This window comes from Channa argus, chromosome 18 (assembly GCF_033026475.1).
Source record: "Channa argus isolate prfri chromosome 18, Channa argus male v1.0, whole genome shotgun sequence".
Lineage (NCBI taxonomy): Eukaryota > Metazoa > Chordata > Actinopteri > Anabantiformes > Channidae > Channa > Channa argus.
The window spans coordinates 13616025-13642813 of NC_090214.1; the positions used below are offsets into that span (position 1 = coordinate 13616025).

At 38.4% G+C, this 26789-nt stretch overlaps 1 protein-coding gene across 2 annotated transcripts in view; it reads left to right on the forward strand.

Annotated features, from left to right (window-relative positions):
• Window positions 1-707: 707 nt before the first annotated feature.
• mmp17a (matrix metallopeptidase 17a) overlaps window positions 708-26789 on the forward strand; it is an 82448-nt gene continuing 56366 nt past the window's right edge. For both annotated transcript variants that reach the window (XM_067484833.1, XM_067484832.1), the window contains exon 1: window positions 708-1172. In XM_067484833.1, coding sequence (XP_067340934.1) covers window positions 1038-1172 — 135 coding nt within the window. In that variant the 5' untranslated portion in view covers window positions 708-1037. The remainder of the gene's footprint in view (window positions 1173-26789) is intronic.

The following is a 26789-nucleotide window of genomic DNA, read 5'->3' on the forward strand; positions in this document are numbered from 1 at the left end:
GTTATTATATAGGAAAATACTAAAAAATGACACTATTGTACATTAAAGATAAGCTTTAAATAAGTGTAAGAAAAACGTCCAACTTGGGTCCGCACTTTTCTACTTCTAATTTGAAAAACAAAAATATGAATGGGAATCAGACACATAGTTGGGAGACGTATATCATATCCCAAACGTGTGCGGAATTCAAAATCAAAGTAACTTAAACAAATTATTTCTAATTGAATTAGTCAACCTCTGACCTAATTACATTTGCCTAATTACATGTTGGACCATTAAATTCATATACTTGCTTTTGAACGATTATTTGACTTAAAAATTGATCTGTAAACTGTCAGAAAGTGACATGCTTATCATAATAACAGCCTGTTTGGTTTTCTTGATTCCGACAGAAGCAAATTATCATATTTTTACTACATTAATCGCAACATATATGTTTAGAAACCTATAAAACTTCCTAAACTAAGAAAATGTTTTTATATATGATTCCCAACGATCAAAATATCGTTAAAGGACATTTTGAAACTTTATCGTAAAATAGTAGTCGACCTACAACAAAGTTAAACGGCACTTTTTCCATTTAGTCTTTACGCTTTTCGTGTCCGGCATCGAGGATTTTATTGTGGGAATTTGGGCCGGAAGTTGAATGGCTGTTTGCGACCGGCTTGGGGCTGATGTGCTCGCGACACAAACGCACGCAGCTGCTTTCATTTTCCAGAGCTCGACACTCAGCGGCAGAGAGTGGAGCTCGCGCTTCTTGCTTCAGGGATTACCGATGGTGGACTTGACACGAGACAGAAATACGTGGTTTGTGTATGAGTATGACCACTTCGGTGTGAGTTACAAGTGCAGTTTTGCGGAAAATAAACTGCTCCAATGACTGTAAATGTTTCACTGGCACCGGTTGTGTTGTGCTTTATGTGTTTGCGCTCAACAGTGACTTATTTTACTGGAGAGTCGGCGTGTGATTTACCTGGTGGATGCAGCTGTCGGGGTCGGTGTCTGAGCCCTGCAGGATCAGCCTGTCATAGGGCATCATGACTCCTCTGCCTCTTCACAAGTGGATCAGGAATATTTCTCTGGAGATGCTGCTGTTTATTCCCATGTTGTGGCTTTTACCTCTGACTGGTGCGGCTCCTTCTCTGACCACCGAGCAGCTGGACATGGGGGTGGTAAGTTTACAGCTGCCTTTTCTACCTACTTATGGACAACGGGGTTGGAAGTTTGGTCTCCCCCCGGTCCCTGCTAGACCGCGGGGTTGTGGGGTGGCAGGCATCAGTCGTGTCCTACTTGGGCTCTCAAACATCCAGGAAGGAGCAGAATCTGTGTTCTACTTGCTCTGAATTTTAACACCGCTCTGCAGTCCAGTGCGCGAGACAGAGTGGCAGCAGCTTATGCTCGCAATTAAAAATTAAAAGAAGTGTCCTTTGATAAATAAATGCATGTGAAGGGACTTACCCCGGCATTAGATCGACCTCTTCCATGGATGACTGGAGAACACATGGACTAGAAATTTCATTCATGAGAAAAATGGGCTTTTCACTTGCATCAAATGCAGACGCTTGTGTGGTGAAGCATCAAATTCTTCTAAACAAATTCACTATAGTAACTTCGGCATTTAAAGGAAAGTAATCAGTCTGAGCTCCGACTGCTTTCGAAAACATAATAATTAAAATATTAATATACCTTACATTAGAATTTGTGTGTTTTGCATAATTAATAAAGGCAGCAGATTGAAAAAGCACAGAGACCCACATCACGTGTGCCTTGTGGTCAAGTGGACATAAAGAAGCAAAAGCTGTGAACTCACTGTATGAATGTTTAAACTTTACACTTGTCCTTGAATTTAGAGAGATGGATGACACATTCTTTATGATGGATATATTTATGCAAGCCTTTAAAAATGTTATAGTAATTCATTATAGATTTCATGCCCATTGAAGCTACAGCTTCTCCAGTTTCACTCCTTAGGGCATCATCCCAGTTTCGGTGTCTGTGTTGATTTCTTTCAGCGCTTCTTTCTGTAACTTAAAATTGATTAGCTTCTATTTCTTTACTTATGATTTTGCTTAAAGCGTCCACAGTAAAGCACTTTGCTTGATGCTCTGATGCATCTTAAACACTAGACACTAAATCTAAAACAAAGATGTGTGTGGGTGTAACAAAGACAATTTGATCTGAAATTACAGTCATTGTATTTGTATTTGTTTAAGCACATTTGTATCTGAGACATTTTTTTATTTTTTTTTTAAACAAAGAACACACGCAATAAGCCTAGTAAGCTTACACTATCCACGTTTTCTATCAGCCGGACATAGCCAGACTCAATGGTGAGGTGAATGCCAACAACCCTGACATGAGGACATGGTCTGTTGCACCTTAACTCTGAATCAATTTTTTTCTGCCTTTCCAAAAGGTCAGTTTGGCAGGGTTTCCATCAGGACCTGAACACACTTCTTGCTTTTCCACAAGCAACTAAAGCCTTGAAAAAGCCCATTACATTAACAGAATTGCCCTCTGACCTATGGATTGTAACTTCTTGTCTCTTAACGTATTTTGTTTTCTACATATAATTTAGCTGCTAACATTGAGTTCTCCAGCCTTAGAAAATCATTGTCAGCATCTGATCCCTGATCAGTTCGTTGCTAATATTTGAAATTGAAATGTTTTCTTTAATTCTTAATTCTAATGAAGAATCCGAAAAAGGCAAAATGTTATTTAAAACACGTATGAAGAAACCGAATGAATGCATTTCACATCACAGGTACACTTGAGCAAAGATTATAGGTTTCACTGCTGTATAACGTTTTCTTATATTTTCTCGAGTGTTGACTGAACCGATGTCACTACAAGCAGCAGTATCCAGGGGTGGATCTAGAGTTCCTTTTTATCAGGGGCCACAAAGGGCCCACCTTTAGCACACGTCATTCGTTTTCATTTCTTTATTTAGTATGTTGTTTATACCAGTCACCAGTCACTCCTTTGCCATTTGTTTTACAAGATTCAGCAAGGACTCGCATCACTTGAATACATTTAAAAAATTGTTTCTCAAAGCCCATTATAATTCAAGTACTCTGTGTACTACTCTCTGACTCACAACTACTTACATGCTTTATATCTTATAAATGGTCTAAATGGTAAATGTTCTGCACTTATATAGCGCTTTTCTAGCTATTGGCACTCAAAGCGCTTTACACTGCTTCTTATTCACCCATTCGCACTCACAATCACACACACCCTCACACACTGATGTGGAAGCTGCTATGCAGCTGGCCAACACTCACCAGGAGCAACTAAGTTGGGTTTCAGTGTCTTGCTCAAGGACGCTTCGACATGTGATGAGGCTCCTAATTTAACTAGAAGGCTAATTACTGTTAGAGGTGCATTGAGCAACGTAAGCTAGCTAACATGGGACTCGCAGACAGTCCTCTCTGCTCTGCCGAGCTCTCCCTGCTGTGAAACAGCTTTGCTGTGTTCATTACGCTCCACCACAGGCACCACAACCTTTTGGGTCTTCATAGTTGACATTTTATAATAAATAAACGTAGTAGGTGCAGTTTTGGGCATTTTTTTCCTCCCCATTGTATAGACAAAAATTTGAACTAAGCAGAAAATTTGGAAAACTTGAAACTCGTGTAACAACAACTGGTACAACTCCACTGGTTTCACTCAAATGTCATTCTGAAACACATTGGTGCATATCTCTAAATACAACTTTGAAATGCAACACTCTGATTACCAATTAATCACACTCATGTTGCACCTGTGCAAACTTAATTGAAGGAACACTTCAGTCATGTGTCGGAGTATAAAAAAGGCCTCAGGATCTATACTATACAGAGCAGAGTGGTCTGTTTCGTTTTCTTCTGTGAGTCAAGCTGAACCCTTTGTAGCATTAATAATTATTTAATTGTTTGCATTATTATCATTATGATTCACCAGTTTACCTAACATGGATGTTTTTGGAATGTGGGAGGACACTGGAGTACCGGGAGAAAACCATGGCAAGCGCGGGGAGAATGTACAAACTGGCTACGGCCCCAACCTCAACCAAGCTGTGAAGTAGTAGCACTAACCACTCCACCACCGTGCTTGCCATAAATGTGTAATTTTTGAGTTGTATATACATGTATTTCAGCAGGATAAAACTTCGCCAAAATGAAGAAAAGAAAACTATGTTTCACACACTTGTATGCATATGAATATGTACACATGGCCTTTTGAAGCCGGAACGTATATGAACAATTTGATGGCAGTGTATTAGATTTATCACATCAGTATTTATTTGGTGCTCTGTAGAACATAACTATATAATTGCGGTGTGTGTTGATTTGGTGAAAGGGATTGGTCTTGAAGAGAGAGCATGGTTTTAAGTGCTTTTGTTTTGCAAGACATTTGTGGAGTTTTGACAAAGTAGTTCACTCTTTTCAGTTTGTGTTTTACAGTTTGTTTATTTTGTCAGAGAAATTGGCCATTAAGTATTATTGAAATGTGCTGAAACATATAAACATAGAAACATAGTAAAAACTGTACAAATAACTGCATTGGAAGAGAAAAAAAAAAATTGAAAAACCTAGTTTCAGCCAGAGGCAGAAAGGCTGCTGAGAGACCAGTAGCTGTTGACTTGTACTTTGTACTAGTTTGTACAAACAACAACAAAAAAAGATGGAATGAAACAAAAATGTAGAATTAATTAAATGAAACTTTGTTGTACAACAAATGGAATATAAAATGTTCTATCTAAGTATTATATACTTGGATATATGATCTTGTCTAGCCTGTACTCTGCCTCTTGCCCTTTGACAGCTAGATTGTGATTGTGAATGGGTGAATGAGAAGCAGTGTAAAACATTTTGGGTACTGATAACATAAAAAGGTGCCAGACGTATATTGGTGCAGACCATTTACCATAATACTATTTGAGTCAAGTTAGAGGTTCCTTAAATTTGAGTCAGAAACTGCAGTTTGTGTATTTGGGGATGTGATGTGATTAGGCTTAACTGTGTCCTTTTGAAAGTGGAAATGGGTAAGTCTGAATTGTATTGGAACTCCTCAACACTGAAATCTGTGAATCTCGAGACCTTTACTTCCTCAACAGAAATCCTCACTAAAACCTGACCTTCAGACCTTACCAACAACAATTTATTTTAATAAGTAGTTCTGGACTTCAGTTTCTTTAGTTTCAAAATGGCTATAATAGCATTTTGGCAAAGTTCTCACCTAAATGAAGAGGAACAATTTGTCCACTACTTAGAAAAAATACTATGTTCTTTAGAATAGCCAAAATGAATATATGTGCCTCTGTAAAGTTTAAATAAATATATACAGGGTTACTGGAAAATGTCTTTCACTCTAAATAAACTAAACATTATATGTTGCTAAGTTTTAAACTGAAGTAACTAAACTGTGCTGCTGTAGCTCAGTTGGTAATGCAGTTGTACACGTACAGCAGAGTCAGTGGTCTGACTCGCATGTGTCGAAGCGTCCTTGGGTAAGACACTGAACCTCAAGTTGCCCTCAGAACGGCAGGTGAGCACCTTGCATGGCAGCTGCCATCGTCGATTTGTGTGTGTGTGTGTGTGTGTGTGTCTGTGTGGGTAATGAAAAGAAACATTGTAAAGCACTTTGGATAAAACTGCTATATAAGACATTTATATAGTGTCTATATATAAGACATTTACCATTTACTAAACTAGATGGCTAGATACTTTATTAATCCCCAAAGGGAAATGTTTGTGCTGCAGTACCTGTACACATAATAATATATAGAGAACCACATTTTGCCAAAGCTTTCCATTAAATTCTACTACTGACAGCTGACTGCACTTTTTTACAGTTTAATGCACATTTTGTCACTTTAAGTCCATGCAGTTCTTTATCTTAGCTTCCAATGCTTATCCTGTAGCATTTAGTCAGTTAACCAAATTTAAGTTATTTGTGGCTTAAGCGTGACTCATCCTTCCTTTCTTTCAAATGTATTAACCAGCTAAATAACTTTTTAAACTACAGCATCTCTCAATGGTTTCTCATTACATCAGTGATCAGAAGAAAATCCAGACACAGTGTACTCCATCTAAAATAGGAATAATTCTGGTAGTTTTTATGACTGATGTGGAAATGTGACTCAAATGGGACAAATTTTTTCACACCTAATGACTTTGCCATTATGCAAAAACTGCAGCAACTAGTGACTGCACAGAGGCACTCCATGGCCAGACAGATGTCAGCAGGGGCCACTGCACCTGTGGCCCCACCCCTGGTCCACTAGTTGTTTTTCTGCATTTTCAGATAGAGCAGTATATTACACACAGTCCAAAGTGAAACTACAGCCGCTGTGCAGCCTGTAGTCTGAGGGCCATTACTCATGTGATGCCTTGTCCCACTTTATGTGATGGCAAATGCAAAGCAGCACTACCAGTTCAGTGATGGATCTTAAAATGCCCACTATATGCCCATGGACTATTACTATATGTCTAGCTGTGGAGGTCACATGCAAAAAAACTGCAGCAGAGTAAACATTTTGATTTAAAACTATTTCCAAGTAAACACATTCAAACAGTATCACTGGCTGTTAAGGGACTGAACCTTACTGTTTTTCCCTTTTTTATTTTTATTTATTATTTTTTTTTTTTTAAATTGAAAAGCCACTGTGTCTTCACTGTGTCTGTAACTTATACTCACAAATTTCACGTTCTCAAATGATGTAGGAATTGGGATCTTGGTAGCCTATTAATGAGCCATATAACACTCTCCAGCAGCTATTAATAGTTTGAAACCTTGATTGGTATGTAAGGAGTTTAATCCCGGAACACATTCAAATGTTGATGGACGGCTGTGTGCATTCTCTGGACTTTGGCCTTCCCTAACTGGTTAAAAGACGAGACGCACTCATTTGAGAAGGTGAGAAGAAAATCCCTCTGCACTGCTGTCAGTTCTGTCCGTTGAGTCTGGATCAGAAAAGCCTTTGAAAACACATCTTCACGTTATGTTTGTTTCTACTGTATACTTCTATCAAAGTTTGTATAGGATGATAACCTTGACCATAAGATGTAAAGTACTATCCATTGATGATAAAGTTTTATAGGAAGAAGGCATTCACCAGAGTATATTTCTCACTGCATCTACACAAAACTGGAGCATCTCAAAAGTAACTTGGTGCGCTCTTAAAGTCCACCCCGAAAGCAAATTGTTGGAGCTTCCTGTGCCTAGGAAATACAAAGACATGAAAGCACCTTTTAAAGTTTATCATTTTGAACCAGTCACCCAGCTTGACCAGTTCTTATAAGGACAAATGTGGAATGATCTTTTCACTGTGACTGCAGGTCCCGGATAGGTCTTATGTTTTCTTTTTTTGAGTCCTAAGAACTGGCTGGAATACAGACTGTTTTTATCTTTCCTCTACGGAGAGCAAAGAAAAAAGTTCTCTTTGTAGAAGCTCCCGATGCTCCAGGGAAAGGGTGTCCTGCTGTCTACTCTTCAGGGGGCCATGTGTGACTCACTCACTGTGGAGATCAGGGGTAGTAGATAGCAAAACTTAAGTTCATGGTGTAAAAATTCCACAAAAATAAGTGCTTATATTATGTACCCAAAAGCCCTATTTAGAAAGAAAAACATGCAGTCGAGCTCGCTGGAACACTTTTTGGTTAAATGGATAAACAGGAAAAATGTAGTTTAGTTTTACACAACCTTGGTCACAGTTGCTTAAGAGACTGAAAAGTAGACATTCTCATGGCTGTTTGTTTATACTACAGACAGTTTATCTAGACAATATACTTTTATTACAGCTTGTAGTTCATTGTGACGGACAGAGAGAGTATCTTAGTAGACAGCTCCAATGATGATTAGTTGGCCAGTGACTGATTTCACGTTACTGGGGAGCCAGAGGAGAGGCAGTGATCATCATTTTGTGCTGTACAGAAGGCTGTAGGGATTGGATGATTGTATACATCATTCTTTCTCCACAGTGCATTTACAGTAGTGCTTAAAAGCTTGTGAACCCTTTAGAGTTGTCTCTATTTCTGCATAGAAATTACCTAAAACCAACAATTTTGAATATTTTTTTGTGGAAAGTTAAGCCATCTTAAATATTTGTATCTGGCAAACGTGTACGGAACTGTGCCTTAAGTAACTGGTGTGACCCCTGAAAAAAACTTCTGCTAAATTCTTTCAGTTACATTTTTAACTTGGCCATTGCAATTTATTCTGGTTTACATTAAATTAACCACTTAAAAAATTGCATATGCAGCGGAGAGTTTGAAAAAGTGTGGATAAGAAATCAGACAAGTTGAGTTTGTGAAAGCTAATTGAGTTAAAAAATGCAAAACGCATACGAAACTGACATTTTCGCTGTTAGACCACTAATAATTTATTAGCTTATTCGCTATGTTTTGTGTTGTTGTTTTTGCCTCAAGTTTACATGTCTTAACAGAAACTAAGCAAAACTATTAGCAAACCTTTATTCACATTTTGTTATGTTACAGCTTTATTCCAAAATGGAACAAATTCAATATTTTCCTCCAAATTCCACAAACAATACAATGTGAAAGAAATTTGATTTAAATCTTTGCAAATGTATTAGCAAAAATAAAAAACGAAAAGAATCCCATGTACTTAAGCATTCGTGGCCTTTGCCTTGACACTCAAAATTGAGCTCTGGAGGACCCTGTTTCCACTGATAATCCTTGAGATGTTTATAGAACTTGATTGGAGTCCACCTGTGGTATATTCAGTTGATTGGATATGTTTGGAAAAGCATACACATGTCTGTATAAGGTCCCACAGTTAACAGAGCACAAACCAAGCCATGAAGTCCAAGGAATTGTCTGTAGACCTCAGGATGATATCAAGGATCAGATCTGGGGAAGGGTACAGAAACATTTCTGCAGAATTGAAGGTCCCAATGAGCACAGTGGCCTCCATCATTCGCATATGGAAGAAGTTTGAAACCACCAGGACTCTTCCTAGAGCGGGACAGCTGGCCAAACACACTCATTGAGAGAGAGAAGGGTGACCAAGAACCTGATGGTCACTGTGAAAGAGCTCCAGTGTTTTCTCTGTGGAGAGAGGAGAACCTTCCAGAAGAACAGCCATCTCAGAAGCACTCCACCAATCAGGCCTGTATGGTGGAGTGGCCAGATGGAAACCACTCCTAAGTAAAAGGCACATGAAAGCCTGCCTGGTCTGATGAAACAAAGACTGAATTATTTGGTCATTCTTTGAATGGTGGTAGAAAGCATGGTGGTGGCAGCATCATGCAGTGAGGATGTTTTTCAGCGGCACGCACTGGGAGCGTAGTCAGGATCGAGGGAAAGATGAATGCAGTATTGTACTTAGACATCCATGATGGAAAACCTGTTCCAGAGCCCTCTGGACCTCAGACTAGGGTGACAGTTCATCTTTCAACAGGACAAAGACCCTAAGCACAAAGCCAAGATTACAAAGGAGTGGATACGGGACGACTCTGTGACCCCAGACTTAAACTCGATTTTTTTTTTTTCCATAAATTTGCTAATATTTCAGGCAAACTTAACTCCTGTTGTCATTATTGTTTGTAGAAAGTTGAGGAAAATAATGAATTTAATCCATTTGGAAATAAGGCTGTAACAAAACAAAATGTGGAAAAGCGTGAATACTTTTTGCATGCACTGCAGCTCCATGAATGATGGGAAACCATCCTGGACCAAAGGCAGTATAAATAATAACGCCACACAATAATGCCGCCACCACGGTTTACAGGTGGGATAGGGTTCTAATGTTGAAATACAGTGGCTTTCACTAAGCATAAAGGTTTATGCTCAACAAGTTTAGATTTTAGTCCACAGAACATTCTGCTAATAAGTTTCTGGCTCATCCGCATCTCCTTGAGAAAACTGTAGATGAGAAGCAATGATCTGATTGGGGAATAGTGGCTTCCTCCTTGGAACTCTAGCATGGGGACCATTGTTGTTCACTGTTGTCTTGATGACATGATAACTGTACTTTGCTGGCTATAACTTGTGACTTCCTGGACTATCGTGTGCCTTTCTCTTGTTAGTTGACCACTCCGTAACAATGGTGTTGAATGTTTGGGCACCATTTTGAAAAAAGTCTCTCTGACAATTGACCAGTAGAGTTTAAACTTGTTAGAAATTCTTTTGTAAATGCTGAAACCCTGGTAAGCATCAACAACACTTATTCTAAGGACTTAATCTTGTCTGTTGGACCCAGAACATAAGCCTGTGTTATCTCTGATTTATATTTTTTGAATAGGACAGGACCTCCCAGACTGAGACAGAGATAAAATTAAGTAACACGTGCCATTGTGGTTTTGTGAGGACTGTTTCCTGGCAAATGGCTTAAACCCAATACCCAACTTGACTTGCATCCATTAAACACACACCTATGTGAGTGACTGAATAACTCTACAGTAATGTTGAGAGCTGACAGCTAGGATCATACACTGGACATTCGAAAAACAGAGGGTTTGCCAGCCAAATACCATGGTAGCAGATATGCTTTAGCCAGTCAGTTAGCTGAAAAGACACATTCTTTAATGTGGGTGAATGATGTTGTGGTTGGTGTCTTGAGTTCTAAGCTGCAGAGCTTGCCACTGACAAAATAATCATGGAATCCAAATTGGATTACTTTTTGACCAGCCTCCTCCCACGAGAGCTGCAGCTTGCTCTGGACCTGTGGTGGTCTGCAATGCAACCTTGTAGTTTTCCAGGTTTGCAATCATTACTTTATCAATTACCCGATTCTCTTTTAAAAAACAAAATCTCTCAATGTTGAGAAAAATGCAAACCTTTTTATAATAAAAGCTAAGTCCTTTTAAGTTATCTGTCTCAACTCTACGTCAAATGTTAAGTCATGAATATCATGTCAAAATCAATTCAAGTCTTTTCTCAGTGTAGTAAAGCATGTCTCAAGTCTGTAAAATTGGGACTTGAACCTGAGTTGAGAAAAGTCATGTGACACAAGTCCCCCACCTCTGCTGATTTCCCTTGAAAGGAACTGATAATCACACGCAAATTATTTTAAACACTGGATCATTTTCTACTGTACTTTTAGTCAATACTGTACTTACTGTCAAATTTCTTTAATTCGGATGCCTTTATCTAGTTTTAAGGGCATCAGTCAAAATCTGATCAAATTTTTGTTCATATTGATGCAGAAACAGTCTAAAAGGTTGACAAACTTTTAGGAACCTCTTTAACTTTGTGTGCTGCCTCTTGTGTGGGATTTCTTCGAACGCTTTTTATGTGAGTCAGATCATAACTGCTATTCGCTCAAGTCATGAAATGCTTAACAACAATATGAGCACAAAAGACACATTTTAATCTCTGCCATTCCTACAATCCATTCCCATAGCACTTCACAGCTTTGCATTTAGTTGAGGACGACTCTTATATATGGCTCGCGTCTTCATAACAACCACAAACTCCGAAGTCCTTAAGTAACTCAACCACACACTTAAGCACAGATCAGCGGTATTCATTTTATAGCTTTGCTGCTCTCTGGCTTGATATATCACTGCATAGCACCAACTTGCCATTTCAGCACTTGAGGGAACTGAGTAACCTAAAACAGAGCATATTATGCTCTGTTTTCTGCTCATATTCCTCGTGAGGAATATTTTCACCACTGAAACAGAACTGCTGAGCTTCCCCAAGGAACTATTCACCTCAACAGTGCTTCCCTTTTGGTAAGAGAGAGTGAGCTACCCAGATTAACAGATGATAAATTTCCTGCACTACTGTATGTTCAGCCACCTGTAGCATTTTACTCATTAACGAAATACAGCCATTAAAAATTGAAGTAATGAAGCTGCAATCATACGACCATGTGAGTGTGTTTAAGTGTGTGTTCTTGCCTGAAAGGACAACCATACCTTGCCAGGCCATTTCTTACTCTCCTTTTGCAGTTATTTTTTTAAAATAAGAATGACATGTGGCATTAACTCCTTTTGAAGTAGGTTTTCCCCTTCTGCTCCCATACCTCCACAACTCACTCTTTCCACTAGAAAACAAAAAAGATGAGCCCTTACCAGTTCCTGTAATTGCATCAAGGAGCAAGCAGAGACAAACTGAACACAAATATTATTGTTATGACTTTGTGGGAAAATGTAATTTTGAAAATGAAGTAAAATTAAGCATATCTATTTTGATATTAATGAGACCCCCTGGGATCCATTTTGTGAGTCAAATCAACTTAAACATCAATTCTTTTACAATTATCAATACTAGAGTATCTCTGTCTTTTGGGTAAATGTGCATGGGTAAAATTACAAAGTTGCTAGAAACAAAATGTAGATATGGCTCACTAATACCCATAATATATTAAGTAATTAGGTCAATTATTTTAGTGAAGCTTGTGTTCACAAGAGGTCTATAACAGCAATTCAGCACCAAAGAGAATTCACTAAAATAAAATGGAAAAACATCACTTATGCTGCTGCTTGAATCCCAAATCAGTTTCTCAATAATCGCGCATCCTTCATCTAAAAAGAGTTCGGGAACTTTTAGTGTGTATGTATATTTAAAAATGTTCATTTTAATAATTCAGTTTTTGCTCTAAAAGGTATTACATGGAAATGTATTTATTTTCTATTTTTTATATAACCAATCTGGCTGCAAGCAGTAGTACAGCTTTTATTAGTGAAGTATTCACTTTAAATGGGTGAACGTCCCACAGTAATCAGTCTAAAGTTTCTCAATTATAGCAAAAATCTCAATTGCAAATATTTTGTTTAACCTCATAGATCACAATTCTTTATCTTCTTTTCCTTTCGGCTTTTAGGGGTCGAATCATTCATTCTCCTCCATCTAACTCTGTCCTCTGCAACCTCTTCTCTCACACCAAGTAACTTCATGTCCTCTCCCACTACATCCATAAATCTTCTCTTTGATCTTCCTCTAGACCTCCTGCCTGGCAGCTCCAACCTCAGCATCCTTCTACCGATACATTCAGTCTTTCTTCTGAACATGTCCAAACCACCTCAATCTGGCCTCTCTGACTTTATCTCCAACACATCTAACATGAGCTGTCCCTCTGATGTCCTCATTCCTGATCCTGTTCCTCCCAAAGAGAACCTCAACATCTTCAACAAGCTCTGCTACTTCCAGCTCTGCCTCCTGTCTCTTCTTCAGTGCCACTGTCTCTAAGCCGAACAACATCACTGGTCTCACCACTGTCTTGAACACTTTTCCTTTCATTCTCGTTGATACTCTTTTATCAAGCAACACACCTGACACTTTTCTCCACCCATTCCAACCTGCTTGCACTCGCCTCTTCACCTTCCACAGTCTCCATTGCTCTGAACTTATGACCCTAACTACTTGCACATTCTTCACCTCTGCTCCCTGTAACCTCACTGTTCCACCTGGATCCCTCTCATTCACACACCAACTGCCATTCTACTCTTCATCTTTTTCAACATCCTCCTCACTTCCCTCTTACTAATCTTTACCACTCCACACCAGTTACCTCTTCTAATCTCCCTTCTGTCATTTTCCTCAATCATCAACTTATCATTGTACTCTTTCCATCTTCCCATCACAACCTCTCTGATAGTATTTTCACCTCTAGAACATTCCTCACAAACACCTCTTTTAGGATAACTCCTACTCCATTTCTCTTCCTATGTGACTCATGGTAAATCAACTTGAACCCTGCTCCTAAGGTTCTAGCCTTGCTAACTTTCCACCTGGTCTCCTGGACACACAGTATATCCACCTTCCTTCTCTGCATCATATCAACCAGCTCTTTAGCCTTCCCTGAATATCCCAATATTCAAAGTCCCTACTGTTAGTCCTACTATTCTGGCTTTCTTCTTCTCTCTCTGCCTAAGAACAGGCCTACCTCTTATCCTTCTTTAACCAACAGTAGCTCGATTTCCACCTGCACCCTGTACGTCAACAGTACCGTTGGTGGTAGTTGTTAACCAGGCCTGATCCAGTATGGAATTCAGATTCTATGTGGAAGTCATTATTCGCATGTTTAATTTGGCATATGTTTTACGTCAGATGGCCTTTCTGACACAACGCTCTGCATTTATCCAGACTTGAGACTGGCACAAGAAGACACTGGCTTGTGCCCCTATGTGGTTGCATTAACATAGTAATCACGATTATTTAATCTAATTACTCATTTACCTTGTTTCATGCATTTATTGAACTTTGTAAAAATGTATATAGTGACAACAGAAAAGTTGTATTACTAAATATTAAATAACAAGTTCTGTTTACAGCCCGAGTTATAAGATATCAAACTAATGTTAAAGATTTGCTAACTTAACTGTCATCTGTTTGCAACATGTCAGTGAGATAAAGTTCAGTGCATCCTGCAAAATTACAATGTTACTACTACTTTTTCTGTTTGCATTTATTAGAAACAAGTCCCGTGGCCCTGGAAATCAATAAAAAGCTTTACTTACTATCCCCTGCCTCCAGCTAACATTGGCTAACTCCGTTTGTCAGAGCTGGAGAAACTCCTCTAACACCAGCCTGCTGCTTAATTTCAGCTGCTTTATCCTTTTTTTTTTTCCAGTAAACACCTTGTGAAAATGTTTTTGGGAGGATGAACAGCACTTTTCTTTATTTTCTGTTTCTCCACTTCACCATGTCTATTGGCTCTGGTCGCTACTATTTGCGCCCTGTGGAACAACTTAATGATGCCAATTAGAGCTTAACCTCAGGTCACCTGATTATCAAAAGTTTACTGTGCCACATACACAGACAGACAGAATCATTCAGAATGAGGTAAACACTGTTTTAAATCATTGTAATAATTGCTGACATGAATTTAAGATGCATAGTAAGCAAACAATTTTTGGGGCGGCTGTAGCTCTGTTGGTAAAGGCAGTTGTCCACGCACCACAGGGTCAGTGGTTCGACATTTTTTTTTATGTTGGTCTCTTTTGTTATCTGGTAAGGGGAATGTGTTTGTGGTATCAAAGGGAATTTGCAACAGCCCAAAAAATGTATATGAAATTCAACCCACCAAAGTGGCTAGTGGAAGTAACCCTCAGTTTGCGAGGGTTAAAGGGCGACTTCACCAATTTTCAACTTGCTATGTTTGGTTATCTTTGCCACACCCTTTTGATTTAGTGTGTAAATTTACATTAATGCTTTTAAACTTTCTTTTGACTTCCCTAAAAAAAAAAAATTCTCTGCTTCTAGCTGAAAAACTTTAATCAATAGGAGTTCAGATGAAGTCATATGGAGAAGTTTTAGAAAAGCAGGTTGACGACATAGTTGACGACAATGACAACTTCATAGTAAGAGCAAAGAGATGACATGATCAGAACTGAAGGTTCCTCCAAGTGTTGTCATTTGGGGCATCTGAGGCATTTTTCAGCTAGTAGTACAGATATATTATAATATAGAGAAGTCAAAGGGAAGTTTAATTGCATTTATTTTCATGTACTACCCAAACTACAGTTCAACCAAAAGAAGCCAATTCAAAATCAGGGAAGGTGTCTTTTAATGCCAAGCCCTAATGAGCAGTTTCAGAAATACTGTGAACAGCATACCTGGCACCAACAACCATGCTAGTTCAAAGTCAGTTAATCACCCTCTTCTTTCAGCAGATTGCCTTGACAATGTCTACATGCCTAGCATTGCATTGCTGTTATGTGGCTAGCTGATTAAATATTTATGAACATTTGAATAGCTGTACCTAATAATAAAGTTCTGATGAATGGACACTTCCCCTTAGCTTAATCTGAACCAACCTTAACCTAATCTGTTGACTTTGACTAGTTTACAGCCTCAGGATCTATTGTTTATCGTAATGTCTGATGCTTGCACCCGCAGCAAGAGAACAATACACATTTCTACCAACCTGTTCATGGTGCACATGCTCATAAGAAATCAATTCAAAATGAGACTTAAGGTGAAACATTTGCGGTCCTGATACAAGCCAATTTGCATAAGAACCCAGACCAGAGTTTAACACTGACCATTTAATAACCGAACAGAAAGGGGGCACAATCATTTTATCTTTATTGTTTTGTTTTCATAATTGCAATCCATAATTGTATTTCAATAATTAAAGAAAACAAGAAATAAGATTTATGTTTACTGAATCATAAGTGCAAGATGCGACAAATAAGAATATTTACTTATGTTTATGTGCTTAGAAATATGCAAGAGAGTTCAGCCTTCAAGAATTTTTTGAATCTTGGGAGTGAAGCATTTGAACATGCAGTTTGGCATGTTTGGTAGCTTGTGGTCCCATCGTGGGACCACTGAGCTGAAGAGCTTTGCTTGGATCTTTTACTGTGTAGTAAAGGGACCACCAGACATCATTCATTGATAGACTGCAGTTAGCGGGAGGAATTGTAGATCTGGGCAGGGAAGATCAGGTAGGCAGGTGCTGATGAGTTGACAACTCAACACAGTCAGAGTTAGAGCTTTAAACCTTATGTGGGCGACTACTGTAAGCCAGTGCAGAGATGTGAAGAGGGGTATGATGTGTGGAAAGTGAGATTTGGTGCTGCATTTTTTATTATCTGGAGTGGCCCCATGAGCATGGCATTGCTGTAATCAAGATGAGATATGACCGATTCATGTAGCAGGGTTTCTTCTTCCAAAAGATCACAGTACTTGATTTTAAAAACCGGATGCTGCAGGGATAGAAGGGGCTTAAAGCAAAAGCTGGATCCGCTAACAGTCAAGTAGAAGTGCAATAAAGGGATTTCTCCAATTAAATAAGTAAAGTTAAAGAAACAAAGACATATGCAAAATGAAAAAGGTTGTTACACAAACATGGTTCTTCAAGTTAAATTTAGTTGTTAAACATTTTAAGATAAGGTAAAGAGCATTGCTAGAATGTTAAACCACCCTAAAAACACAGTGGATGTGGGTTTCCATGTAAATGTGTTGTTGCACTATCAGCCTTGATCATTAGAACACTTTTAGCACTGCTGTCCCATTTTCATCAAGCAGGGTGACCTTCTGTCTGTAGAAATGCATCATGGGACTCATATTGAGGGCACAGAGATTATTTCAGGGACAATGTTGTGCAAGAGAGGACTTGAATGTTGGAGATACTATACTAAAGCGAATCTTGAGTGTGTAATGTATAGCATCCACTCAGCTCCTCAGGAAGAGGAGAAAGCAGTCGTTCAATCCGATACTATCCAATCTGTCACCTCAACCTTGTTAAGCATGAAAGTTCTCCAGAGACTTGCAAGTTTCTGAGAAGACTGTCGGCATTATTGAGGAGTTTATGATTTCCTCAGAAACCAATTCAACAATAGTGTCAAGATCCCCGACACCTCATTGGCTGCCACTGTAAGCAAGCCAGTGTCGGACTGATGTGTGGCAGCTGTAAGACTTCTGCAGAACTTTTTCAGACAATGACAACACATCAGTTTCCAAATAAAGTTTGACAGCATGAATCCAGAACTGGATTTACTGCAGGCAATTCTCATGTTGAGTCACGAGTACAACAGAATAGACTTGTATATATATACAGAATAGACTTGTATAATAAATCTTACAGACCACATGCTCTGAGCTTCAAAATCACGTATTGCAGCAGTTTAAGTTGGGTTAAAATCCAGCTTTTATATCTATTATCTCAAAAGAAATTTGGTTTTGCATGCAAGCAGTGTTTCCCACATATTTTGATTATACTTGTGGTGGCATACTGGGGCCACAGTGAATTGGATTTAATCTTTAACTGCTTATCCCGTTCAGGGTCACGGGAGGCTGGAGCCTATCCCAGCTGTCGCTGGGCGAGAGGCGGGGGAGACCCTGGACAGGTCACCAGGGCCAATCTTAATCACACGGCCAACACAGAGAGATACAAACAGAAACACAAGCATTGACACTTACATTCACCGCTACGGGCAATTTAGAGTCACCAATTAACCAAGCATGTATGTCTTTGGACTGTGGGGGGAAACCCAGAGGAAAACCACGCAAGCATGGAGAATACATGCAAACTTCACACAGATAGGCCGCAGCTTCCATGATGGACAACACACAACACTGTAAACAAGACACCCCTGTGAAGAACCTGGTGGAGATGTAAACCGATGTGGTGGTACAACAAAATCCCGAGATAATTATGATCTCGACCTATTGATGGTGAGTCTTATAGATTGCTGTACACTGTATTACACAAATTATAATCAGCAAGTTAATCAAACAGCCAATTCAATATTCAATCTATTTAATAATCTGTCTATTCTCTTTTGAATATAATATCTATAACTTAAACTTAGGATGGTAGTTGGAATGGACATTTTTTTTCTCCTTGTAAATGGACTGAATCATTTCCAATAAAGTTGATATTAAAGAGAGACCACATATTGTACTACGGATTTTAGTGGTGAAGTATCTCAAAAATTGTGGCCAGCAAAAATGCTGAGTGGCTAGTAACATTGAAAAACCATTCTGGCTAGTGAGCAAAAGAGGTAATTGAAAGCCTTGATAATGTATACATAAGCATACACAAATAAAACACATGATAAACCACTAGGGTTTGACACTCTGTCAACACAGTCTCATATTTATTTATACCAGGGCAAGCATCCTTAGATGAGCTAAACCCAAAGCTGCCTCTGATCTGTGTACCTCACTTCAATTTTAATTATTATTTTAGGTGTCATGGTGGCTAATTAAACATTGTTCTCAGCCACAGCCATGGACACCACATCCCACAACATAGTTATGTTGTAAATGTCATTACAGCTAACGATTTGAACTTACAGTCTCATTAGTCCCTGTGCTCACAGGCAGAACTAGCATGAACAGTCAGCTGAATGCTGTAAGTAGTAAAATATGGTTTGACGGTATAAAGGATTAAGACCATACAACCTTCAAACTTGGCTAATGTCTTCAACAGTAATGAAATATGATAGAAATGTGCACTTATTCTTAAAATAGTATCATGAAGAGTATGGAGTAACATCTTAGCCTAAGGCAATAGAAAACATAGAGTAGCCCAGTCTAAACTTTCCTTTAGGTGACAAAAAACCAACTATAAAGAAACAGCCCCCTACCACTCCCCTGCCAAAGCTTTAAATATTCACTGTCAATTACTACTAAACCTTGAAAGCCCAAAACGTGCTATTCTGGACATCACTATAAACCACAGTGGATTCATTTGAAATTAGAAACTCGTGTAGTGGGGCAAAGAGTATTTTTGGTACAAAATAAAAGGTAAGAATGAAGTGTAGAAGCCAATCTTTCAAAAAACAAACAAACAAAAAAAAAAACAGTTTTCAGTGTAGGAGAGTTATAGAGCTAATGGATAAAAGAGTCTGCCAAATGACTAAATGTACTGCTCTTACTGAGCTGGTTCCATGACTTACTGTAACTGTGAGTTAGAAGCAAGATGGGCCCCTTTCAAGCTCCCCATGTAGAAAACCCCAAAGCAATTCCCATTTGGCTGTCCTATTTTAACCAAGGCATTCTGTCCCCCTTTAAATCACACACCAGATCAAGTTTTTGTTGCCAGAGCTATTCAAAGGAGTGACTAGATCCTGTAATTATGGTTGTTTCTAGAGTCGAACTGCCTAAATGTTAAAGTTAAAATAGTTCAGAGGCCCACCAACTGAACTGGAGGAACCCCAAAGTGAACAACAGAGCTCCTTTACATTTGGCCTTCTGAAAGTGAGGGAAATTTAATAAATGCAGTATGTATGTGTGTCTGTATGCATGCAAGGATTAAGAAAAAGGCTGTTGCCTCTCTGGAGCAACACGCATATAGATTTCCAACTCTTGACATTGGCACAGCATTGATGCCCACTGCTGGCTTTTACTTCGTCATATCAAGCTGAAGGACAGATTTTTTGCAAATAAAAGGGAAGAAAAATAAAGGAAAAACTGAGAGTGGGTGTTTTATCTGTTTGTGTTTATTTTTAATTTTTTTTGTGTGTGCATGCACTTTAGAATTAACTTTGGGATTGTACACTCCTAAATAGAGGGCAGATTAAGTAACGGGGAGAAAGACAGACAGAGAGGTAAACCCCTCAACTGGAAAACATTCAGTATTTGGCCAGTGTCTGTGAGTAATGTTTAGAATTGTGATTAAAAAGGCTTGAATGCAACAAACATTAAAGTCATAAAAAACAGACTACAGCTGAATCTCTTTGTCTCACAGCATAATACACAGTCACATTAATTTGGAGAGTGACTGTTACATTAAAGATTGTATCTTGAGGTGCCTATTAGCTCAGCAATTATTCATTGGCTAATTAGGTATTTGCAGTGTTTTATTGATTTATTTATTTCCAGCTCACAGGAGGCAAACAAAAAGTTATTTCTCAGCATGTTTCTCCCTAAGTGACAATTAAGCTAATTACACATCCTCCGCAAAAGAGCAAATAATTTAGTGATCAGACTGTTTTTCCAAATACAGTAAAGTCTGCTTGAATGAATAAGAACTCACGTGAAAGTTCAGGATCATGTCAAGTTATTTCTGGATAAGCAAAAATACTGTTTGGTCATTAGCAGTAAATTGACTATTACATTGTCAGCTTGGACAATTTCTGGTATTAGGTGCACAGTCTTAGAACAGGAAAAAACAACTTGTTTAACTATTGTAAACCCAAAGCACCTGGTGTAAACTGCTGAAAATAACCAGCTACTCAGTCTGTCCAGTTATTTTAGTTCACGCTGATGAAATCATGATAAACCGATTTTGGCGCATGCAGTTCCCAGTTGAATTAACTGAACCAGCTGTATGATACTTCCTTGACCTGATTAGTCTTACTAACAAAAACAAAAAGAAGATGAATCTGATTTCATTTGGATTGTGCTGGAAACTTTGTGGATACATTTATTGTTCATTCTGTTTGTTGTGATAGTATGTAGTTAGACCAGAATTTCATGTAAAGCTCATGTTTTTCACACTGATCGGTTTTTGACTGAATTACAATTTAAGCCAACTTCAGATCGGAGTGTGCAGCTGTTTCTTTCTGGCTGAGTCTGAGCTGTCTTATTGAATTTTCCAGCAATCCAAATGGACACATTTTGGATTTTACAAATTGAAGGGGGGGAAAGGAAGCTGGATAAGAGCTATTCAGTATGCAAACTGGGTCGGGGAAAGATCAAATACTTCAGCAATACAACCAACGTTCACATTACACATTTTCACCTGGGGCTGGAGGAGCTGTTGTTACCAAGCAGAGAACCCTCGAGCGAGTGTCAGAAAGTAGCACAAGTTTCCTTCACACCGTTGTAGAATTCAGTGACTTTGTCATACACGCAACCTTAACTACAACCTGCGGGTTTCTACTGCTGTGTTTTTATGTGATAATTAAAGTAAAATATGTGTTAGTTGCAATAAATTTGGTCATACAGGGATCAACAGCTCATAATGTTTGTTAATTAAACATAGCGTTGTGAATTAAATTCTGATGTTTTCAGGCACTGTACTGTAGATTACTGTGTGAAGAAATCTTAGAACTTACAATAGGATCTGTGTATTGATTTTTATTTTAGATACTGACATTAATAAAACCTTGAGGTCCAAAACCACACAGATCTGACAGTATGTCTATAATCCATGTTGGCTTTGACACACTCAACATTAACATAGGCACACAATTCAAGCTACATTTAGTAGACTGGAAAACCATTGAGCAGTACTGAGCATCTGCAGCCAGGCAGCAGAACTGAGAAGACCAACAAATGTAATCATATGTTAGAATGTGGGAGCATTGTGTGTGAAGAGAACAATCACCCTCAAGGCCTCACTCTTCATGTTTGTGACAAATATTTCTTTTTATATTTACTAGACAATAAGTATGTGAACCTACTACTTTGCATGCTGCTCTGTGTCTGCAGGATTAGATAAGTATATGAAAGCTATTTGATCAGACTGACAGATCAAATATAAAAAAAAAGAAAAGATGGTCATTGTAAGTAGGCTTATTTTAAAGAGAGCTCTGTGTACCCTGTGTTTTTGTATATGCTAAAAGGGCTCTATATATTAAATTTGTTAGTGTATTGCAGTTTTTGATGCATTTTTTACTGCATTTAAAATGAGAGTGAAGGTGCATTTTTGCATCAGTGTGTAGAAGCAGCCAGATACTCTCTGTAGCTGCTCCATTGTTTGAAGTACTGCTGAGGTAAACAGAAACCCTGTACCCTCCGTGAATTCAGCTGCACTTCTTAGACATCTATGTTTCTACCCACTCCTATCTGCTGGTCTTATCACACTCTGTGATTAAAAACATATTCATTATATTCCAGTACTGTAGAGCTTTGTTTGTCATGTAATGTATCTGGCTTTCTTGGTCTTTGTTTCACTAGCACAGGCTCTTCTTTGTTCTATGTACTATTGTCTGACAGATTTGTCTTGATAAGAAAGTTCTGCCTTAATTGTTGGTAGCAAACTGTTAAAGTATAATGAATACAGTAGCCTACATGTTTGTGCAATAGCTTCTGCGTCTAATCAATCATGGTTTTTGATTGGTGAGAGGGTTGAACAGTGGTTTAGCTTTGATGACTTTTTTTGTATCCTATAATTTATCAGCTTTTTACAGCAGATTCCACACAAGCAAAACTAAATGTTATGGATATAATAAGTCACATAGGGATACCCCTGATGCTAATTATGACAGAATAATAGTACAAGATAATAGATTATTAACCTGGACAGTTGCTGTATAAAGTTTAATCACTGTCAATGTATCATATCTTTGATATGTGTTGTACTTTTACAACTTGTTTGCACTTAAAAAAAAAAAAGGTCTTCTTATCAGTGCTATGTTACCTTCAATGGACATTGTTTAAAAAACTCTCCACACTATCATTACTTGGATTTCTCCTCTTCTACTTACTACAGTTTTCTTAGTTCTGAGTTTCACATTTCACTATTTGGCTGGGCTGTTCTCATAAAAAGCATTTTATTATCATATAACATCACAAATGTATCCACAGGGGGTGGGTTAAAAACAAACACTTTTGTATTTCTATTATTGATAGGACTACACTGACCTAATCCAGTCCCTAGCCCCATACGCCAAGCCTAACCATCACAACTAAATGCCTATCCCTAACCCTTACCCTAACCCTAGGACCTCAAAACGTCCACTCTCATTAAATAAAAAAATAAATAATTAAATTAAATAAATACCAATTGTTTAGCCCTAACTATGTATAAAATACAAACACACACACACACACACACACACACACACACACGTGTATTTGGCAAAAAGGCATAAAAGCATGAGAGACTTCATACACTGATATGTGGACAAGCAGCCTCTGACATTCTGAAGGTGAAGCTACATTACATTACCTAGTTTTATTTTCAGGCCAGATGTAGCACTACAGTTTGAACTTTGACATATTTCCAGGCTACAGCTGTGCCAAATTGCAAAGCTGGAAAACTGCTCCTGCATCTCACTTTGTCCAAATCAACTCTCCATTCTGAAGTCACTACTACACCCCCCACATCTGGCTGTAGAGGAATCAGCTGATCCACAGAAGGCTGTTGTTTCTATGCAGTGGTTTTATTTCTGTAGAGTACTGTTCTTCTCAGTTTATCTTTCCTAATGAAACTGCACATATGCAGACAGCTCATGTGTATCTGCAGGTGTAGCACACTCACAAAAACACACACCAACTCCCCCCCCCCCACTTTTTTTTTCCAAGTAACCCAGTTGTATCACTATAATTTCTCATCACCAAGTGGTGTTTATTGTACTTTTTCCTGCTGGGGGCTATAGGGGTTTCTAAAAAAAAATGTAAATCATGCTGTTTTTTGGTTAATTTTTGTGAAATGGGGGGGCTATACTGTACTTTTGTTTTTGCATGCTAGAGGGAGAAAGCTCTTGAGCGTAAAAATGCACCAAGTAAAGTTTGAAACCTTGTAGGTATGAGTTTGTTTGACAGCTAAGGAGGTGTTTTGCTTTTGTTGTCAAGACACAGTAGCATGCATGAGGTATCACATAGACAGAGGGCATACAAAATGTTAGGCTGCAGTAAGAGTGACAGTATTTCTGAATGCAGGCTGATGGAGAGCTCGGCCAAAAAAATAATAATGCTGTTACCAACCAGATTTACACTATGCAAAATCTTTCCTCTTTGCTGCAACCAGAACTTCAGAAAGATGGTGGAGACATCAGGTGTGAAAGTCATTACCGTAATTACATGCATTCTGATGCAGTGTATGACATCCCACAGTGGCTGTTGTGCAGAATTGTAATGTTTTAAGTAACACAGAACATGTCATTCCACACTCTAGATTAAACTCTCTTTTTCTTCTTTTCATGTTTAGTGTGACACCACTGTCCATATACCATATCTTTAATATTGGTTGTACTTTTATAAACCCAGGGTTCATATTTATATTTGATCTCCTAACCACTACCTTCTAAAAGTCTTCACACAAACAAATCCATTTTCATCTGGTCATGTAAGCATGTGTAAAATTCTGGTCTGAATATAGTATGGCTTTAAGGTAAAAGAAAATCCAACATTGGCAGAGGTCTGTGTAGTGTGTGTCTGGGTGTTTAAGACTAGTTGCCACCTGTTCTGTGTTTGCTGTCATGTACTGGCCCCATAGCTAAACCCTCAGGCCTATAAATTACATACAAGAGCCATAAATATACTTGTATATTACTTCAGCTTGTCTGAAACCTGAGTTGACAGATGAACCATCTCCTATAACATGAAAAGAATAGAAACTAAAAACTAACAAAACCAATAAGAAAAGAAACTTGTCTTAATTTAAAAAATATTATTTTTACTGTTACACATAAAACTTTTTGGAAACTGAAATGGAAACTCTTTTAAATTCACCCTCTCCGGCACACAGTTAAAAGTTAATATTATTCCTGGCAACGGGTTGTGTATCTGACAGTTGAGCAGATCTGTCAAAAATCAAGCATGTATGTATGCGTACACTTGTGGTTATATGCATATCTGTGCATGTGTGTAACTTTGCATACTTCTTTATTGTGGCATATGTGAAGAATGCCACAGCAGGGACACTGGGCAGGCGTTATTTAATCCTTGTGTTTCTGGGCTTTGGCTGGGTGCCATGCCACATTACCGCCCATAGAGTGGGGAACTTCAAAGAAGGTTTGGGGGCTTTTTGCCTGAGTGGAGCCACTGAATCTTCTGCCTGTTAAAATAAACTCCAGTTACAGGGGCATGTCCTAATTGGCTCCAAAAGCCATCAGTTTGTTTATCATTAAACCCATGCTGACTTATTTTTCCTGCATGCACTCTGTTTGAATCCCCACTGGAGCTAGATAATAAAATATGCCATTTGGTGGATAATTTTGTCCAATGTTCCACAAGACTCTGACAGCTGTGGGAAGACTGACACCTTTGTAGTGTCACTGCTGTTCTCTTCACTGTTGGGACTACAAGAACAATTAATAAGCCCACACATACAGTATAAGCTCAGAAGATTTGTTTTTCACAATGTACTTAATGTTGGATTAAAAGCAATACGTACGTACGTTTAATTTTGTAAGTTACATTACAAATGTATTCACTGTGCTGCACTTTTTACTTTTAAATCACAAGACTAAATAGTCCTTTCGTCTTTAGTTTTGTAAACAAGCACATGTGTAATAATGTCAAACAGGGTACAAAGAAAATCTTTTGGTAAGTAATGGGATTTGTGGTTTTAGGAGTAAGACTCGTGTAACATTGTAGGGCTTTGTTTAATAAATCTAAATGGTAAAATAGGAAAACTTGCTTCAGGTTTTACAGAATAGAAAACACTGTCTCATGGATACATTTTATGACTCTTTGATTGCACCGAGAGGTTTTATAGCAGCAAAAACCTCAACTAAATCATCAGAGTTGATGGATCAGTCAACAAATCACCAGAGTTTAACATAGAAAAGTGCTGTGTGTTTCCCAACTCCTACTGAAAGTTACATCATTGGCTTTTTTTACCCATGATGACATCATTCCTGATTTAAAACAAACAAAAAAAACAATGTTTGTTTGTTACTGTAACTATGGCGATCCCCTTTCTGCGCTTTCCGTCTATCCCTAGACCATCTGTCAAAGCCAATGTGCCAAACAATTTTGTACCATAACCAAACCTTATGAACAGTGTTCTCATATCAAACCTTTTTTGAAATTGTCTTTTTTGCTTAAAAAAGAAAAGTCGGAGCAGAAAATGCTTCTATGGTGTTTGTTTGTCTAAAACCTATCTACAAGGTTTTGTTATTTAATGTGGGATGTTTTGTTGATTTTATCACTGAATAGTTTTTCCCACTTACATTGACTCTCACATGTCCTTGAGTAAGACCCCAAATTGCTTCTCGAGAGCAGGCATGTTACCTTTCATCACTGTTCAGCCGCCATCAGTGTGTGACTCTGTGTGGTGTGAAAGTCACTTCATTCTGCTCCATTTGAAAAATTCCATGTACTGTACAGTATGTTTTGCCTGTTTACAGTGATGCTCTGTAGCTCTTTTAGACTGTATGTGCTCAGCTCACTGAATGCATTACATTACTTTGGTGTTTCTGTCAGTTACCTCTAGCACTGCTGCCTTTCAGATCAATTCCCTCTATTACCAACTCTCCTTCATTGCCTCTATCCCTCGATCTTTCACTGCTCCATATTTAACAGGATTGAACAAATGGCAGCCTCCACTAACCAGACATGTCTAGGTCACTTAGTGTTGAAGATCTAGCAGGGAGACGTACCAATTCTAAATCTTTCTCTCCTCCTCTCTCTCCTTTTCACTCCTGAACCAAAGTTGTGTCTCAGCTTTCTGTAGAACCAGCTGTCTCTAAGCCAGGGATTAAATGATTCACTTACCAGTCGCATTTTAATCCTCGCTGTCACACTCTTGCTCTCTCTTAGACA